This window comes from Chlamydotis macqueenii, chromosome 17 (genome assembly GCF_036417535.1).
Source record: "Chlamydotis macqueenii isolate bChlMac1 chromosome 17, bChlMac1.mat, whole genome shotgun sequence".
Classification (NCBI taxonomy): domain Eukaryota; kingdom Metazoa; phylum Chordata; class Aves; order Otidiformes; family Otididae; genus Chlamydotis; species Chlamydotis macqueenii.
Window position 1 is genome coordinate 14,320,095 of NC_141572.1, and position 17,659 is coordinate 14,337,753.

The 17,659-nt window shown below is 57.8% G+C and overlaps 2 protein-coding genes across 5 annotated transcripts in view; one reads left to right on the forward strand and one right to left on the reverse strand.

Annotated features, from left to right (window-relative positions):
- Positions 1-5,048, reverse strand: LOC147598644 (uncharacterized). The gene is made up of 9 exons (XM_086761784.1): positions 4,932-5,048; positions 3,683-3,740; positions 3,100-3,216; positions 2,506-2,578; positions 1,829-1,926; positions 1,614-1,717; positions 940-1,075; positions 359-416; positions 1-290 (listed from the first exon to the last, which is right to left on the reverse strand). The coding sequence occupies exons 2-9, from the start codon at positions 3,731-3,733 to the stop codon at positions 1-3; spliced, it is 927 nt and encodes a 308-aa protein (XP_086617910.1). The 5' UTR covers positions 3,734-3,740; positions 4,932-5,048.
- A 376-nt stretch (positions 5,049-5,424) lies between these two features.
- NF2 (NF2, moesin-ezrin-radixin like (MERLIN) tumor suppressor) overlaps positions 5,425-17,659 on the forward strand; it is a 46,786-nt gene continuing 34,551 nt past the window's right edge. For 2 of the 4 annotated variants that reach the window (XM_086761936.1, XM_086761939.1), the window contains exons 1-3: positions 5,426-5,596; positions 16,444-16,569; positions 17,327-17,449. In XM_086761936.1, the coding sequence (XP_086618062.1) occupies positions 5,483-5,596; positions 16,444-16,569; positions 17,327-17,449 (363 nt within the window). In that variant the 5' untranslated portion in view covers positions 5,426-5,482. Of the gene's footprint in view, positions 5,597-16,443; positions 16,570-17,326; positions 17,450-17,659 lie in introns of all 4 variants that reach the window. The other 2 variants (XM_086761938.1, XM_086761937.1) reach the window with 2 other exon arrangements.

Consider the following 17,659-nt stretch of genomic DNA (forward strand, 5'->3'; position numbering starts at 1 on the left):
TCAGAAGCTGGCCTGGAGGAGGGTGATTCTGATTGGTCGCCGCGCCCCGCGGCCGGACACGCCTTCTCGCTCCGGGCTCGCCCCCGCCCACTGCCAAGGGGGGGAGGCGGTGCCCGAGGTGGGCGGGGATTCATCCCAGCCCTCGCATGCTAGTAGCCAATCAGAAGAGCCAGTTGTCGAGAGCAGTGTCTGATTGGCCGCGGCGTATTCCTCCGGCCGCCTGCCGGCCACAGGAGGCTGCTGTTGGTTGGTCGTTGCTCCAGGGGGGCGGAGCTTCCGCGGGCTCCTCCCTAGGAGAGGCGGGGTCAGGCGGGCGGGGTCGGGGGGGCCGAGCCGGGGGCCGGGGGTCGGTACCTACCTGCGGGGGCGGTGGCGGTGGCGCCAACGGGGGGCTCCCCCCGGGCCGGGGGCTCCTCCTGGGCGGGGGCAGCGCGGTGAGGGCACGGGGCGGCCTCTGCTCCTCCTGTCCCCCGCGGCGTCCCCCCCCATAGCCCCCCACTCATCCCCACAGCCCCTCCCACCCCACAGCCCCCCAGCCTGCCCCGTAGCCCCCCACTCTCCCCTATTGCTCCCCCCGCCCCATCGCTCCCCAGCCTGCCCCACAGCCCCATAAGTGTCCTGCCCTGGGGTGTTTGGGGTGCCCCATGCGCTTTGCTGGGGGGGCGGTCACAGGGCCCCCCAGAACACCCCACAGTGGGGCACAGGGGTCCCTGGGGTACGGGGGTGCCACCCTGGCCAGACCCTTGGCACCCATGGAGCACCCCAGCACCTACGGGACCCCAGGGCAGTAGGAGTCAGGTTGAGGCGTGAGGGCCCCTAGTCTACCCCCCCAACCCCCAAATGCCACAGATGGGGGGCAGGAGGCTGTTTTGGGGGTCACTCTGGGTGGGGAAGGTTAAACGTAGGAGTTGCCCCCCAGTTCCTCCCCACCACGCTCACCTTGCTGGGGGGCAGCGGAGGGAGCAGGGGGTGGCACGGAGGGGGCGTGGGGGGGAGCGGGGAGCACTGGCCGGGGGGCAGTGGGGGCGAGGGGGGACCCCGGGGGTCCTGGGGCATCTGCAGGGAGAGGGGGGAGCTGGGTGGGAGGAAACAGGAGTTAAAGGGTTAACCGCCACCCCAGACTCCTTGAGCCCCCCTAGACCAGCCACCCCCCCAGACCTCCCCAAACCCTCTGTGACCCCCTCTAGATGCCCTCAAACCCCTGTGACCCCTCAAATCCTCTGTGACCCCCCCCAGACTCCCCCAGACTCACTCAAACCCTACAGACCCCCAAAAAACTTCTGTGGCCCCCCCCAGATCCCCCCACCAAACCCCCTATGACGCCAAATCCTCTGTGACACCCCCTAGACCCCCCCAGACCCCCTAGACCCCCTCAAACCCCACAGATCTCCCCAAACCCTCTGTGCCCCCCCCAGATCCCCCAAACCCTCTGTCACACCCCCAGACACCCACCAAACCCCCTGTGACCCCCTAAATCCTCTGTGACCCCCCCAGATCCCCTCAAACCCCCCAGACACCCCCAAACCCTCTGTGACCCCCCCCAAATCCTCCAAACCACCCTAAACCCCCCCAGCCCCATGCCCCCCATGCCTCCCCCGGTGCCCCCCACTCACCCGGGCAGGGGGGCCGCCCCCCGGCGCAGGGCGCAGACCCAGACCCTCAGCTCCTCGGGGGTCTCGACCCCCAAGCAATAGGTCCGCATCCCAGGGTGCTCGGCCTGGGTGGGGGGAGTATGTGGGGGGGGCACGGTGGTCAGGTCCAGGCCGTGCCCCCCTCCCAAGGCACCCCCCCCCAGGGCACCCCCTGGAGCCAGGGGGTCCGGACTGACCGTGAAGAGGAAGCGGGGGGCGCAGGGGGCGGGGGGCAGGACGCGGATCTGGTACCCGGGCAGGGGGAGCCCCCCTCGCACTCGCTGCTCGCTGCTGTCTGGGGGGGGAGAGGGGCAGAGGGGAGGGCTCAGGTCTGGTGGGGTGGGGGGCAACCCCCAAGGACCCCATCGGTGCCCCGAGACCCCCAGCACCATCGAGAGGGATGCTGGGGACCCTCTCTGGGTCCCATCGGCTGCTCCCAAACCTCACCTGGGGGCCCCCCCAGACTTCAGACCCCCCCCTCAGGGACCACTTCAGCTCCTCACGGACCCTCACGCACCCCAGGGATCCGTGAGCCTCCTCCAGGGACCCACACCCACCCCAGGGACCCCCAATCCCCCCATGACTCCTGATTCCCCAAGGTTCCTGACACCCCCCCCCAGGGACCCCTCTCAGGGATCCCTGACCCCCCCAGGGACCCCCAATCCCCCCAGAGACCCCCAATTCCCTAGGACCCCAGACCCTCCCAGGGACCCCCAATCCCCCCAGAGACCCCCAATTCCCTAGGACCCCTGACCCCCCCAGGGACCCCCAATTGTCCCAAGGAGCCCAGGACACACCAGCCCCCCTCCCACCTCCGGGTCCCCACGCCCCCAGGGTTCCCTGCCCTGACCCCCCGACCCCCCCGCCCCCTCACCCCCGTAGTAGTAGAGGCAGAGATCGACCAGCACAAACCAGCGCCGCTTCCAGAGCCGCAGCCCCGAGCTGTCCTGGGGGGGGGGACGGGGCTGAGCCCTGCCCCACCCCGTAACCCCCCAGCATCCCCTGCCCCATAACCCCCAAGCACCCTCCACCCCAAAATCATAGAATCATAGAAAAAAATCCCCCCCAAACCCCTCACACCGTGACCCCCCCACCCCTTAACCCCCCAGTACCCCCACTCTAGACCCCTCCCACACCCCATAACACCCCCAGCACCCCCCACCCCATAACCCCCCAGCACCAACCACCCCAGAACCCCCCAAATCCCAAAACCCCCCAGTACCCCCCACCCCCTCAGACCCCCCCCATTACCCCCCCGGCACCCCCACCCCAGACCCCCCAGTACCCCAGACCCCATAACCCTCCCCAGCATCCCCCACTCCCTCGGACCCTTCACACTCCCCAGCACCCCCCCGTCCCAGACCCCCCCCAAACCCCATAACCCCCCAGCATCCCCACTCCAGAGCCCTCCCACACCTCATGACCCCCCTAGCCCACCCCCCAGACCCCCCCTCCCCGCGCCCCCCACCTGTTTGTGCAGCCAGCCGCGCAGGGCGGGGGGGGCGTGGGGGTCCCTGCGCGGTGCCTGCCCCCCCTTCCCGAACGCGTGCACGCGCCGCACGGCCCGGCAGCGCTGGGGTGGGGGCTTCACAGCCGGCGGGAGGTCGGGGGGGGGGCTACAGGGGTCCCCCCCTGCCCCCCACAATGCCTCCCCAGCTCCTCTGGACCCCTCGAGGCCCCCGCCTTGTGCCCCATATGTCTCCATGGACCCCTGGGCTCCCCCCCCCCATAGCTCCCCATGGCCCCCCCAACCCGTCTGGGCCCCTCCATACCCCCCCAGCATCCCAGGCCCCCCCTTTGCCCCCCCCAGGTCTCCCCATACCCCCCCATAACCCCCCAGCTCTCCACGCCGCCCCAGCCCCCATGCCCCCCTTTAATTCCCCATGCCCCCACCATAGCTCCCCACGGTCCCCCCAGTATCCCTGCCCCCCCATGCCCCCTCACACCCCCCCATTTCCCCCCCATACCCCCACATAGCTCCCCATGCCCCTCCCAGCGCCCATGCCCCCCGCACACCTCCCAGTGCCCCCCACGCCTTCCCCAGTCCCCACCTGGGTGCCAGCGGGGGTGGGGGCCGGGGGGGGCCGGGTGCCGTCAGCCATGGGGGTCCTGCGGGGGGGGTGGGGGGGGGGCGGTCAATGCCCCCATTGTCCCCACTGGGACAGAGGCCCCGTTCTTCCCACTGCGGGGGCGTCGGGGCGGGGGGGCTGCTCCCCGCGCCCTGTTCCTGCGCTGGTCCCAGTTCCCATACCCTTAACCCAGCACTGGTCCCGGTTCCCATCCCATTATCCCTGAGCTGGTCCCAGTTCCCATCCCATTATCGCTAAGCTGGACCCAGTTACCGTCCCGTTATCCCTGAGCTGGTCCCAGTTTCCATCCCTTTATCTCAGCACTGGTCCCAGTTCCGTCCACTGATCCCAGTTACCATCCCGTAATTCCAGCACTAGTCCTAGTTCCCATCCCCTTATCCCAGCACTGGTCCCAGTCCCGTTATTCCCGTGCTTATCCTGGTCCCAGTCCCGTCCCGTTATCCCAGCGCTGGTCACAGTCTCCATCCCGCTATCCCAGTGCCGGTCTCCATGCCCTGGTCCCAGTTCCCTTATCGGAGCACTGGGTCCGCTCCCAGTCCCATCCCATTACCCAGCGCTAATCCCAGTCCCAGTCCCGTCCCAGTGCTGCTCCTGGCCCCCTGGTTCCTGTTATCCGAGTTCCAGCCCCATTATCCCAGCCCCGGTCCCAGCCCTGTTATCCCAGTCCTGGTCCTGTCCCGTTATCCCAGGACCAGTCCCAGTCCCAGTCCCATCCTGTTATCCCAGTCCCAGCCCCATTATCCCAGTCTTGGTCCCTGTCTCATTATCCCGGTCCCATTACCCCAGTACCGGTCCCAGTCCTGTTATCCTGGGCCCGCTCTCGTCATCTCAATCCCAGTGCCAGCCCTGTTATCCCAATTATCCCAGTGCTGGTCCTGTCACATTATCGCCGTCCCGGTCTCGGTTCCGTTATCCCAGTCCCAGCCCCAGCCCCTATCCTGTTATCCCAGTCCCAGCCCCGTTATCCCAGTCCTGGTCCCAATCCCAATCCTGTTATCCCAGTACCGGTCACAATCTCGTTATCCCAGTCCCGGGTCCTGTTATCCCAGTCCCATTATCCCAGTACGGGTCCCAGTCTCACTATCCCTGTCTCTGTCCCGTTACCCCGGTCCCAGCCCCGTTATCCAGATCCCAGTCCCAGCCCCATTATCCCAGTCCCGTTATCCAGATCCCAGTCCCAGTCCCATTATCCCAGTCCCGTTCCTGTTACCCCAGTAACCGGTCCCAGTCCCGTTGTCCCAGTCTGGTGTCGTTATCCTGGTCCCGGTGCTGTTATCCCGGTCTCCGCCCCGCTCCTCCCCGGGCACGGTTCCCCGGGGACACCCACGGGTCACGGACAGCCCGCGGCAGCGCGGGGTCCTAGTGCCCGTCCGCGCCCTGCCTACTCCCCCTCCCACGCATGCGCCTGGCACACCTCGCTCCGCCCGCTGCCAGAGGGCGCCACCGCCTCCCGCCCCTCTTCTCGCCGTTCTCTCACTGCTCCGGGAGATGTCCCCGCCCCATTCCCCTTGAGCGACGTCCGCTTTCTCCAATCACAGATATCTTCCCTCCCACTCCTCCATAACACCCCTTTCCATTGGCTGCGTCACCGCTCGACCCGCCTGGCGAAGGCGGGACCAATCCTGCGCGGGACCAATGGCGGGGCGGCGGGGGCGGGCGTAGCTCAGCGCGGCCCGGAGCGGCGGGGGACCGGGCCGCTCCCCGCCGCCATGGCGCTGCCGCCGCGCTGAGACGCCTCCCCCCTCCCCTCCCTCCCCCGCCATGGCCGGGGCCATCGCGTCCCGCATGAGCTTCAGCTCGCTGAAGAGGAAGCAGCCCAAGACCTTCACCGTGCGCATCGCCACCATGGACGCCGAGATGGAGTTCAGCTGCGAGGTGACCGGCCGGGGCTTGGGGGGGGGTCCCGCGGGGGTAGGCCGCCCCCGCCCGCCGCCTTCCCGGGGCTCCCCCGGCGCCGCGGCGGGGCTAAACCCGGCCGGAGGGGCCGGGCCACGGCGAGGGCCCCACGGAGCGACCCTTGTGGGGGCTGCGCGGGTGGGAACGGCCGGCCTGGGCCGCGCCGCTGCATCCTGCTCGTCGTTCCGCTTCGTTTTCCTTATCGTTCCAATTTATCTCCGTGATCTTTCTTCTCCCGGCACAGCTACAGCCTCCCCGCTGCGCAGCGGCCGCCGTCAGGAGCCCGGGGGTTGGGGTCTCCCGCCTTGAACCCACGAGGACTCCGCTCCAGGCGCTCCCAGGAGGGACGTTTTCCCGGGTCTGTGACTTTTCCGCTCAGTCCCGCAGACGAGGAGCGCTGCTGGGGCTCTGTGTCCTGCCCGCTCCCGCTCTGGCTGGTTTTTCTCCGATACTTTCCTTTTTTTTTGGGCCCTGGATAATTCTTAAAAGTTCTCCCCTGGGCGGTTGCTGTCAGGCCGCGGGGGTCTGGTTTGTTGGTGCTGCGTTTTCAGCTGATCCAGAGGGACCAGATACACAAACGTTGAAAACCGCTTCCACCTATTTTAACTTTTTTATTTAATTGTCGCTATTTCATTGGTCTGATCCAAATCTCAGTGGAATTCCAGTGCCCGTAAACCAAGGGGTGCTTGTTGTAAATTTTCTTGCTCTTGAAATCCGTTGACAGCTCTGAAGAACTCTCCGCCTTTCCCAGAGATTAAGGATTAATTTTAGACAGTAGTCGTGCGAGCTTCCCACCGCGGTGCTGCCAGGAGAGTTTAAGTGTCCTGGCTCCGTTCTTGCGTGTTTTTCCCAGGCTGCCAGCAATAACGTATGATGAAAAGTAAATAATTCTTTTTTTTTTTTTTTTAATGGTGTGGCCGCTTGTCGTTTCACGTGGAGATTAGGGGATTTGTGCAGCGGTAAGGCAACGCTCTCGGGTGGGATTTGAGTGCGCCTTCGGATGACTTTTCAGGGAGGTTCCTGCCAAAAACTCTTGTTGCTGCAGAGAGACTTCTCCAGCCCTTCTGGAAGCGGAGGAAGGAGCTCGTCGGCTGCGTGTGCGGTCCCGCTCGGGTCTCCTGCGTCTTGTCAGAGCCGGCGTGCGAGGGACGCACGGGGGAATTGAGGCGTCGTCCTGGCATGGGGGAGTTCAGGCGTTGTCCTTTGGCGCAGGGCGCTCAAGCGGAGGCGAGGGAAGTAGTTGGGTGCGGGTGGATGGTGGGGCTGTTTCACACCATGCTTAGCGCAGGCAAGGTGTGGGTTTTATTCAGGCTCTGTTTGAGCGGCTCGCTGGCTGGGTCCCTGCCCCCGATTTTGTCTCGTAGTCGTGTAGCTCTGGGGAGAGCTCCTTGGCTTGCTGACTCTGCAGAAACACACCAAGCTCAACGCCTGACGTCGCAGATGGATCAGACGCACCCTGCGGCCTCGAGTCGCTGGGGCTGGTGTGAGGGAGGGGACGGGGAGGTGGCCCAGCGAAGGGCTTGGCTCGCTCTTCACCGCGGCAGCCCGCCGTGAAACCAGGAGCCAAGCTTGCGCCCGTGGTGGAATCGGCTGCCCTGCCTGAAAATCAAAGTGGTGGGAGAATCGATGGTCTGGGGAGGACCACACTCCTCCCTGAAGGGATCCGTCCGCTGCCCAAAAGTTTGCCAGGCTGAGGCCATGGAGGGGTGAGATGGGAGAGGAGCGAGCAGCGCTACGTTCGCCCGAGTATCTGTGTGCGCGTTGGTGCGGTGGGCTCCTTAGGATGGAAAGGAGGACTGCTGACCCAAGCAGAAGGCTGTGGAGGGGGAAACCTCTGCTGCACGCTCTTTAGAGGATTAGTGGAAGGAGGCACAGCGGGAATCTTGCTGTTGTGCACTTCGCGTGGTGCTTGAGGTTCGTTCCAGTGGCCGGTGAGTGGTACCTCGTGCTGACGGGGATGGAGAGCTGGTGCCTTGTTGGAGGTCTCCTCGGTAGCCTGTTCCTGCCGAGCCGGGCAGGGGGAACCCCCGCTGCCTCTTGACTTCTCCTGCCTCTCCTCATCCCTTCCCTTTGTGCCGTTGCTGCTCTCTGGCCGCAGGCACCTCCTGGCTCCACCGAGGGATGCGCTGGCAGGCAGAGAGGGGCTTTGGCAGTTCCCCTGCGAGGCCGGCAGTCCCGGAGTTGTACCTCTGCGTTTTGTGGCGTTCCGGGTGTGCTGGAGCCTGCTCCCGGCCTCAGGCTTCAAACCCCACGGCAAACAGCGGCCGAGCAGGTGGAAGAAGGAGCATTTTGCTGCCTAAGCCACGCTCACCCCTTGGCTTCACCCCAGGTTGCCCGTCCAAACGGCCTTGCCGGGGAGCCGTCCGGAAAGCGCGATTTGCTCGAGCCTCGGGAGCTGCGAGGTGGGTGTTCGGAGCAGGATGGGGCAGCGGGAATTGCTGCTCCCTCCTGCGTCCTCCATGTGCCAGGGCTGCATGTCCCTGGAGGGAGAGGCTGCGGTCCGGGTGGAGCGGGCTGATCTCTGTCATCCCGCCGTGCTGGCTTGTCACGCCCCGGTCCCATCCTCTTCCAGCAGTCCCTGTCCTCCCTCCACCCCAGTGCCAATAGCCACTGCTCATCCCCGTGCCCTACCTCCGTGCTCCCAGCCTTGCTCTGAGCGTGGCCGTGTTGCTTTCACCTCCCTGTTCCTTCTCCAGGAGCTGGATGCGTGGCCGGTGGGTGGATGCGTGGCTGGTGGGTGGTCTGGGGTGCGTGTGGCCGTTCTGGGGAGGCCAGCGCTGCGTGTGCTGGTCTTCAGCGTAGCTTAACTGGTGGCTTCCTCAAGGAGAACTGACCGTGTTGCTGGTAAACGTGTTTGAGCCATCAGAGCTTTTCTGTGTGGGATTAATATAACTGATATTTTTTTCTTTACACGTTATTCCAGAGCTCTCAAGGCGCACTCCGTGTTCTCACGAATTGAACTTCCCAGCCCCGCCGTGCAGGACAGAGGTGACATCCTCGCTTCGAGGTGGTGGCAGCGGTTTGGTTTGATGGCTGGCTCTCCGGTCTGGACCGAGGGTCGCTCGGTGCAAGCTGTAGAGCTCCGGCTCCTGTCCCAGCAGTCCTTCATCTTCTGACACCACCAACACCGCTGTCGCTGAGGGGGAACCTTGATTTTCTATGTTAATTTTTCAGTCTGCCCCGTAGAAATTCCCAGCTGTGTATTTTAAGAGATTAAACCTGCTTTGCATCTGTTTACTCTGCAGATGATGTCTCTAAATTGAGTCTAAATCTAAAATAATTCATAGAAATGAAATCCTAATCTTCCTAACATGGTGATGAAGCTTAATAATCACAGTTGGGGTTTCACTTTCAAGACTTGTAATTTATTTGGGGAAATCTTGAAGACACAAAGTGAGCGTCTTCCCTTTTGTTACTTCCATCGCGGCTGTTTGAGCCTGCTACCTAATTAAGTGATAGCATCTTGAGGAAGGATAGACATGTGCATAGCTCTTAAAAAACCCGTGTTAAACCATCCTTTGCTGCCTCACCTTCCCCAGAACGCCCTCGAATAGCCCGTGCGGTCCTGCGGCTTGGAGAGCAGCACGAGAGAAGTCTTGTTGAAAGATGTTTAACGGTGATGTTCTCCCGCGATTACCCGGCGACAGGCGGTACGCCGCGTGGCGTGCCGGTTCGGGAGGCTGTGTCGAGCGGCAGTAGCGCAAAGCAGAGCTCACAGGGCATGGTGCTTGTGCTGATGGCCTGGTGTCGGCTCAGAGCGCGGCGCCAGGAGCCTGCCGTGCTCGGTGGTTTCTTCTGCCGTTGCCACCTCGACGGTGCAGCTTGCTGACGGTGGCTCCGAACCAAATTAAAGCAGTCGACGTGGCAAAGGTAATATGATTTTGGTGATACCTCTCTCGATGAGGTAGTTGGTTATCTGTTATCTCTGGCATAACATCTTAAACCCTCGTGGTATCTTTGAGTCCAGGTCTTCCAAGGCATCGTTAGTCGTGTCCCTCCGGCGGGATGGCGGTGGTGTAGCGCGGCTGGCGTCGGGTTGATCTCCTCCACTCCGATGTGCAGGTTTTTTCCTCCAAGAACCCAGCTCCCTGGCTGACAGGAGAACCCGTTGGTCTTTCTTTTGGTCTCATGCGTGGCTTTGTCCATTTCTTCCTTGTGCAGTCAGGTTAGTGGCTCTCGGTCTCCGGAGGACGTGGATTTTCTGAAGGATGTGGGTTTTTTTTGGTTTTTTTTCTTTGTTTGTTTGTTTGTTTGTTTCTTCTTTAGCCCTTTCCATCGTGCCTGCGATCTTGGGCCTGGAACTCCTGCAGGGATGGTTACTCCACTGAGGTGCAGCTAGCCACCCAGCTACTTCCCAACCTTAATCCTTCGGCAGCAGCAGCTTCGGCAGATTTTGAGTTAAAAATGAATAGAAAAGCTTTACAACCGATCTAGAGAAGCAGCTTAAATGTTCAAGCAGCAAGAACAGGCAAGTTTGGACCGCTTGCTGGTTTAAACGTGCATCCTGCTACTGCTCCAATGCTTGAGCTGTTCCTCTCTGTCCAGAGAATAATCTTGCTTGGAAGGGATTTTTTTAGCCCAGTGCCCGACTCGGTGCGGGGCCAGTTGGATAGGGCTGTTTGTAAAGCTTTTCTGTTTGCTTGTAAGTAGATGAGACCCAATTCCAGCAGCGTGCGGCCAAGCTCTTTGTTAACAAACGTCGGGAGTTACGTGGCTGAGCTGCAAAAGCTCATCCTCTGAAATAGGAGCAAGTGGAGATTTGGCAGTGAAAATCCGGGGCTGAGTAAGTTTTTGAGTAAGGGCTGGTAAATCGAGGTCGAGGCTTGAACTCTGTCTAGTCGCTGCACGAAAATAAAAAGGCGAGAGAAGGAAACCAGGGAGCAGAGTGCCCCCAGCCTCCTTGCGTTGCTGAATGCTTGGAAGGGATTTTACAAAGATCCTTCCATCCCCAGTTAAATGTTCAGCGGCAGCTCAGTGATGCTGGTAGGGGCAGTGACCTCTCTCAACGCTGCTAAGCTTCTGCAAGCAGGCGGAAAGTTAACTGGAAAAGACGAATCTGTGGGCACTAACAGCTATTTTAAAAAGCTGAGAGAAGTAATCCCCCTCAGCTGCAAAATGGTCTGCGGTAAATTGTTGGGATACCGGCTGTCAAGTCGATGTTCTGGTTCCTTAGCGCCCCGATCCTGCGTCAGCTATCTGCGCGCACTCAGGAGTTTCTGCTGTGTAGTTGCTGCTGATCTCTTTTTAAATATAAGCCACCACAGGTAAAGGATGTTTTCTCACGTGTGTCTTGGAGGGGTTTATGGCAAAAAAAATCAGAAATTCTGCTGATTCACAACAATGCCGTTTGGGAATTAGTTTTTCAGGGGTGTCTTGCTTGGTGTGGTTCGGTTCTGCGTTCCCTTAAGCTGTGCACAGGTCACACGAGGTTTGTTACGAGCACGGATCCTCTCTGGCTTCTCTCTGCCCGCACCCTGTGTCTGAAACGCTCTCTGGATCCCCCGTGTCCCCTTGCAGTCTCTTCTAAGCCAGTTGTGAAACTCCACGTTACCCAGTTCCCTCTGAAGGTGGTTCAGAAGCCGCTGTCCGTGCTGGGTGGCTGTGGTTGATCCAGAGGAGGTGTGTCAATGCAAAGGGGATGAAGGGAAGGCGTTTAGGACCAGCGCACCTTTCTCTTTTAGTGTATGTACTCCAGTTCTGATGCCATTTAATGCCTCTTTTTTTCCTTTGCACAGGTAGTGGCTTTCAAGTAGGTGATTTTTTTTAATTAAAAATACTTGAACAGGGAAGCAGCCTTGGAAACAATCTGCTTGAAACTAGGAGGCAGCACTTAGTTAGAGAATCAACCAGCCCTTAGGATTGGGAGAGAGGCATTTAGCAGCGTACATGGTTTAGCCTGGCTTCGTTCTGGGGCAAGGCTAACCCGCTTTCCTAGGGCTGACAACACCGGCTTCTTAAAGCCTGGCTTGGCTTTCCCTGGGGTGAGGGGTCTGTTTTCAGGGTGCATCAGCGTGCAAAAGATCATCAGAGCACTTCAGGCTTGTGAAATTTGCCGTGTCCGTCAGCAAAGCCAGTTCCTGCGCAGAGGTAAGGCTCGGCTCCGGGATCGCTGCCCTGCGTGGCCCTTCCCGGGGCGGGGAGCAGCGTGCTGTGCTGCGGTCCACGTGCCGGCAGCACGGAGCCAGCTCTGTCTAACGTTATATCTCTGTGCATCCTTGGCACGGGAAGGCCAGAGCTCCCTGCAGGAGCAGGGTCCTTCTCTCGACCTCCTTGGAGCTTCTTCCTCTTCGCTGAGCTGCTGCTTTAACTCTTAAATTGCGCGACCCCAACTTATGGGATGAGGTGAGGCTTTGGAACACCATCCATCAGTTGTCGTCCCCTCGCTTTGATGCCGGCTGGCCAGAGCCGCAGCGGCTCGTTCTCCCGTGTACCCCGCTCTGTCTCTGTCTTGGGCAGCCACCACGAAATGTGCATGGCTGCACCATCTGCGCTGTTACGCCTGGGCGCGTTTTTGGCCTCCTTGGTGGTTAACAGAAATAGATTTTAATTAAAAGCTCATTATCGAGTTGTCGTGTAGCATTAGTAAATAAAAATAACTTTTACAGCCTTGTCTTGTGGCTCAGTAAGTGGCAATTGAAAGTCTTTGACATCACTTTATTATTAAAAAAAATGAAGAATGTTGCATATTTGATTCCCCATTTGCTCCAAATGGGCTTTAAATCCAGATCAGTGGTTGTCTGTGGCACTCCTCTTATCATTCAGGTCCAGAGGAGAAATAAATGCGGTCTGCAGGCTCAAAGTTCTCTCTGTGGCAGTCGTAAACTGTTGTGGGTGGTTTGTTTGGGCATCTCCTGGCGGGATTCTAAGTGGAAATAACGTCACATGCTGGAAGCGGAGCACTGCTTCTGGGGCTCGGTCCCCTTTTCTGCGTGTGTCATCACAACAGGGGCTCTGCGCTCTCTTCTCATCTCTAGCGCAGAATTAGCGCTTCGTAAAATGACCTGTTAAGGTGAAAAGCCGTTTTCTGCATTCTTTAAGGATAAATCGGTGCAGTATCGTATTTTTTAGATGTTGGACATTTCTTCAAGGTCGTGCTTTAACCCAGTGCTGTGCCTCCCACGGAGTGGTTGCGTTGTGTGGGGTACGGAGGGACCGCTGCGATGGGTTTGCTCTGGGCAGCAGCGTGCCCACGCTGAGCTGGTGAGCGCCGTCTTCGTCTCTCCCGATCGCTTCTTTGTGCCCTTGCTCCGCAGCCTGACCCCAGGGATGGGCGAAGCGCCGGTGGTTTGGGTTTGTGATGACAAGGAGGCCAGATCTTCGTCTGCTGCCCCCGGACAGAGCTGACTCCTGTCCCCTGGCCTTTGGGCTCATCCCTGTTGTGTCCAAGGAGAGCTTCTCGCGTGAGGACCCTTAATCTTAAATGGTTAAAAAATGTCTGTCTTGTCTGTTTTTGTTTTATTTTTCCCTCTCCTTTTCCACATAGCTGACTTAAGTCCATTTTGACATCATTGGAAGAAAAGCATCAGCCTCTGCCAGTGGTTTTGGGAGTCGCTTTTCTCCACATCCCTCTCCGTGCAGGATGGTTACACCCTCTTGTGCCCTGGCACCCATTTTTTTCTGGTGCTTGCCCTCCCTCCTTGTCACCCCATGACCGGGGCATCAGATAACCCTTCTGCTGGTTTTTGGCAGCTGGTTTATCGACTCGTTAGCTAAGGAGCGGTTGTGAAACTTGACAGAAAGGTTCTGCACTGAGATAAATTGTCCACTTGCTCGCTAGTTGGAAATGACTCGTGGTGCAGGTTAATAAATAATGCAAGCCCTGTTAGCAGGTGCCAAATGCGACATCGCTGCTGGAGAAAAAGGTGATGCCAATAACCCGTCCTGGAAGTACTCTGTCTTAGCCACTGGTTGCTGAGTTTTAAGTGGTTAGTGCTGTTTACTTAAAACGTTCTGCTGATAAATGGTAAGCACTCTGTACTTAGTAAAGAACATAAATTCCGGCTCTGCGGAATAACAGCCTTGCAGTACTCGCCCTGTTTATAAAGCAGCTTGGCCACGGATTCCTTTGGCGACTCGCCGAGTGTATCGGACAGCCCGTGTTGCGATCGTGCTAACGGGAGAGCGCAAAGCTGCAAGCGTATGTACGGGGTGACGCCTGCAGCTGATGGAGGGTGCTGAAGCGATGTGTCCCGCTCCGTGCTGCGGGTGGGGTTAAGGTTATACCGACGTAGCTTTTTACTGGGAGACTGGGCTTTGTCACAGCATCATGCTGGCCGCTCTGGCGCGTGGCTGAAAGGGGATTTTTCCGCTCTGAGCCTCTTTTTGTTTTCAGGAGCTTGTAGTGGCTTGCAAAATCATCTTTGTGCTTCAGGTGTCACTTCAGTGCAGAGCAGGGAGGTGACATTACCGGACGGGGACCTGCCAGCCCGTCCTGGCTCTCCCCCAGGCTCTCTGCCCAGCCTCAGACAGCAGCTCTCTTCATCCCCTTGTGCCTGAGGGGAGCTTTTTAAATATTTTACGACCAGGAAATGTGGCTGTTAACGATATAAGGAGGGCTGAGGTCCTGAATGTCTGTAAAGCAGTTGGAGTTCAGCTGTCAAAAGACGCCGCTTGAATGCAGATCGTTATTTTAAGTACCGAGGTGTGGAGTGAAATCATGTATGTTGAAATAAACGTGGCTGCTGTTCCATTTATATATTTAATGAAGGTAATTCAACACAGTCAGGGAGGATGGCTGCGCGATGTTCTGGTTGGAGACTTTAGCACCGCGCAGGCAGGAACGTTAAATCTGTATTTCAGCCATAACACACGCGTGCGGTGACAGAGCGGCGGTGTAAAACCTCGCAGCAGAAGCAATTGCTTAAAATATTCCTGTCACCAAGTTAAATCGTGGTGGGGGGAAACACACAAAGCTCTTATTTTAATGCTTGCTGCTGGTCTTGGGAACTAAGTGCCGGCTTGCTTTTAGGGAGGAGAGCTTTGGGTCGTGCCGGCTGCTGCGGCGCGGTGAATGAGGATCCACTTTGGGTGCCCGTGTGAGACTCCGCAGGGTATGTTTGGTGGGGAGCCGCGCCCGGGTGAAAATCCCAGCTGGGGGAGGGTTACAGTCCGCAGAGCGGCTGGAGCTTCGAAACGCCAATCCCATGGGATGTGGAGCGATGTCTGGGGAAGATAGAGCACGCCGGAGCCTGTCCTGGGAAAGGTTTGGTGCAGGGCTGTGTGCGTTCAGGCGCCCATCGCCCTCTAAAGCAGTAGGCTGAAACGTGGCCTTTGCAGAAAGGAAAAAAAGCCGATAACGCTTTGTGCAAAGCAGTTAAATTCTAGTTAAGAAATAGCCCTTTGACGGCAGCCTGGTTTTATGTGCCTACAGAAATGGTACAAAATAGCTGTTTAAATGTGTCTCACTCTGTTTTGTCTGAACCCTCGAATTAACCTCCCTCTTACAATAATAGTCAGGAGAAGATCTGCAGTCCTGTGCGGCGCTGGAGCTCATCACGGGGACTGGAGGCTAGCTAGATGTGTGAAATTAGGATTTTATAATTACAACGCTGCAAAACTTGCTCCTCCTGGTGTTTTTGACCTCGAGGTGTTGGCGGCGCTTGATAGGAATGGCAGGGAGGCTGTGGCAAGCCGTCCGGGGGTGGTATTTTTCGGAGGGTAGTGTCGGCTTTATTCTCTTTTAGGGCTGTTGGCCTGCGTGTGCGCGCCCCAGGAGGGCGAGAAAATAGCGATCTACTCGTTTCATCGAACAGCAATGAGCTTGTCCTCAGCGGCTCTGCCCACAAGGCGGCAGTGGGCGACAGCGGGAGCGGTGTGCCGGCCGCGCCGAAGCATTAATATTGATGCTGTCCAGGTGGCACCAAGATTGAGTTGTAGTGACAGGAGAACGCGCCGGGATCCGTTGGCCCTAGGGCTCTAAAGTAATGGCCATATGTCTCGGTCCAGCAGTTCTTTCCACCGTGCAGATGGAAGACCGACGTGGCTTTGGCATATTAGATTCATCTGTTTTATGTCCCTCTTCACCTTTCTGCCTCCCAACACCTTCTGGTTTTATGAGCAAACTTCAGTAACAATGTAGATGCAGCTGCAAGATTGCTCGAAGGACACGGTGTTTTGAGCAGGACCAATTTTCTCTGCTCCTGAGCTGCTTTTGTCACCAACATTTTCAGCAGAAAATGCAGTTTTACTCTGTCAGAACATGCTCGGAGAGAACCGCTGACTTCAGTCATAATTTTTTTTTTTTTTTCTGAGCTCTTTTTCTCTTTTCCCTGTGCAGGGTCGGCAGCTCTGGACGAATGCACTTTGTACATAGGTCGTTTCACTTCTGGTTTTTGGGGGCACATTGTGCCCTTGTCTGTGAAACCCCGTTGCTGATCCTGGAGTTTGCACAGGGCTTCCTGGGACTGTAGGTGGAGACATTAAAGCCACTGAGGGGCAGTTAAGAGTGATTTTTATTTCTTGCTGGAAGCAGGCTGCTCGTAGCAGTGAGTGGCTCAAAAAGAACCTGAATGGACCCTTCAGGTCCGTGTTGAATGTGGGTGGGTTGCCAGAGGAAGAAACAGGGGGGCTTCATCTACAGTGGTGTTTGCAGAGGTGGGAAAAACCACGTCTCAGTTTCCTAGTGAGGGAGGAGTTGGCAATTGGCATGTGAAATCGGATGGAAGGATATAAAATATGCTTTGTTAGGATGTTTTCTTATCTGTCCCAGATGCCTTCTCCATGCTTTCAAAGACCTTGTGAGGTGAAATAAGAGTGGATTTGGTTGAGTGGAGATGAAGTTCTGAAATCCAGCTTTATAGCTCTGCCTCCTGTTTGCTTTCCTGCAGGTGAAGTGGAAAGGGAAGGACCTGTTCGATCTGGTGTGCAGGACACTAGGACTCCGAGAAACCTGGTTCTTCGGGCTTCAGTACACTATCAAGGATACGGTGGCTTGGCTCAAAATGGACAAGAAGGTTGGAACCGAGTTTCCCTTGAGAGATCGGGTGGGATGACAAAGGAGAACGTACATTTTCCCCTTTCTTTGGTTGCGTTGTGTGTGATATCGAAGTGAACTGGGTGAAGTGTATTTAGATCTCATCCCCGTGGCATCTGTAAGTCAGACTGGGAAGAGCTGGCAGAGATCCCGCACTCCAGCTCCTTCTGAGCTGTGAAGCCTCAGACCATGCACACTGAATCCCCTTGAGGCATTTTTGGAGACAGCCATGATGAGATGCTGGGCTTCCCGGTGAAGCGTGGTGTAAATGAAACCTGAAAGTCTCTCTTCTGCCCTTAAACGGCAAAACCTTTAGCGGAAAGTGCCAGCACAATAGCAAGGCAGCGAGGAACAACGCTGAAATACAAGAGGAGGCTTTGCAGGGAAGCACCAAGAAGGTCGGGTGGTGGCATAGCAGGATACAGCATGGCTCTGCGAGGTTCGGGAGAGGCAATACGTGCACAGCAGATCAGGATCAACCTTTGCTGTCTCATTTCGCATGCTGTTTGTTTCTGCCTTGTTTGTTTTCTTGCATAGTTATGAGTGTCAGAAGTGTTTGTTTTCTTTTCTTTGATTATGGTTTCTGAACTACTTAGGTTGGTTCCTCTGTTCTAGATGTCTAAAATGGTTGACAAAAGATGTGCTGATCTGAACAGAAGGGAACTGTGTCTTGGCTCCAGGAGGCAGAGTGCTGAAGAAGCTGGAAGGAGTAGCTGAATGGCTCTTGTATTCTACAGGTTCTGGATCACGATGTTCCCACAGAGGAGCCCGTCACCTTTCACTTCCTGGCCAAATTCTATCCTGAGAACGCAGAGGAGGAACTGGTCCAGGAGATCACACAGCACTTGTTCTTCCTGCAGGTAGGAGCTTTGTCAGTATGCCGTTTTCCAGCCAGGGAGGAGGAGCCAGGATGAGCTCAAGAAGGTTCCAGGGTCAGAAAGTTGGTCAGCAGAGTGTGGATCCTCATTGTTATGTTCACACCTCTCCGAAGAGAGTTGTCCTCAACAACAAAAACTTCTTAAGATAGGCCAAAGGTGGTTTGTCTGGATGAGGCAGTCACAGATGCCCAG

Excerpts from the sequence above, each read along its gene's own strand:
- LOC147598644 (XM_086761784.1), bottom strand. The coding sequence starts at position 3,733 with ATGGCTGACGGCACCCGGCCCCCCCCGGCCCCCACCCCCGCTGGCACC. Across the intron at positions 3,217-3,682 it reads CCACCCCCGCTGGCACCCAG|CCCCCACCCCAGCGCTGCCG; the intron begins GTGGGGACTGGG and ends CCGGCTGTGAAG. Across the intron at positions 417-939 it reads CTCCGCTGCCCCCCAGCAAG|GAGGAGCCCCCGGCCCGGGG; the intron begins GTGAGCGTGGTG and ends GCCCCCGCCCAG.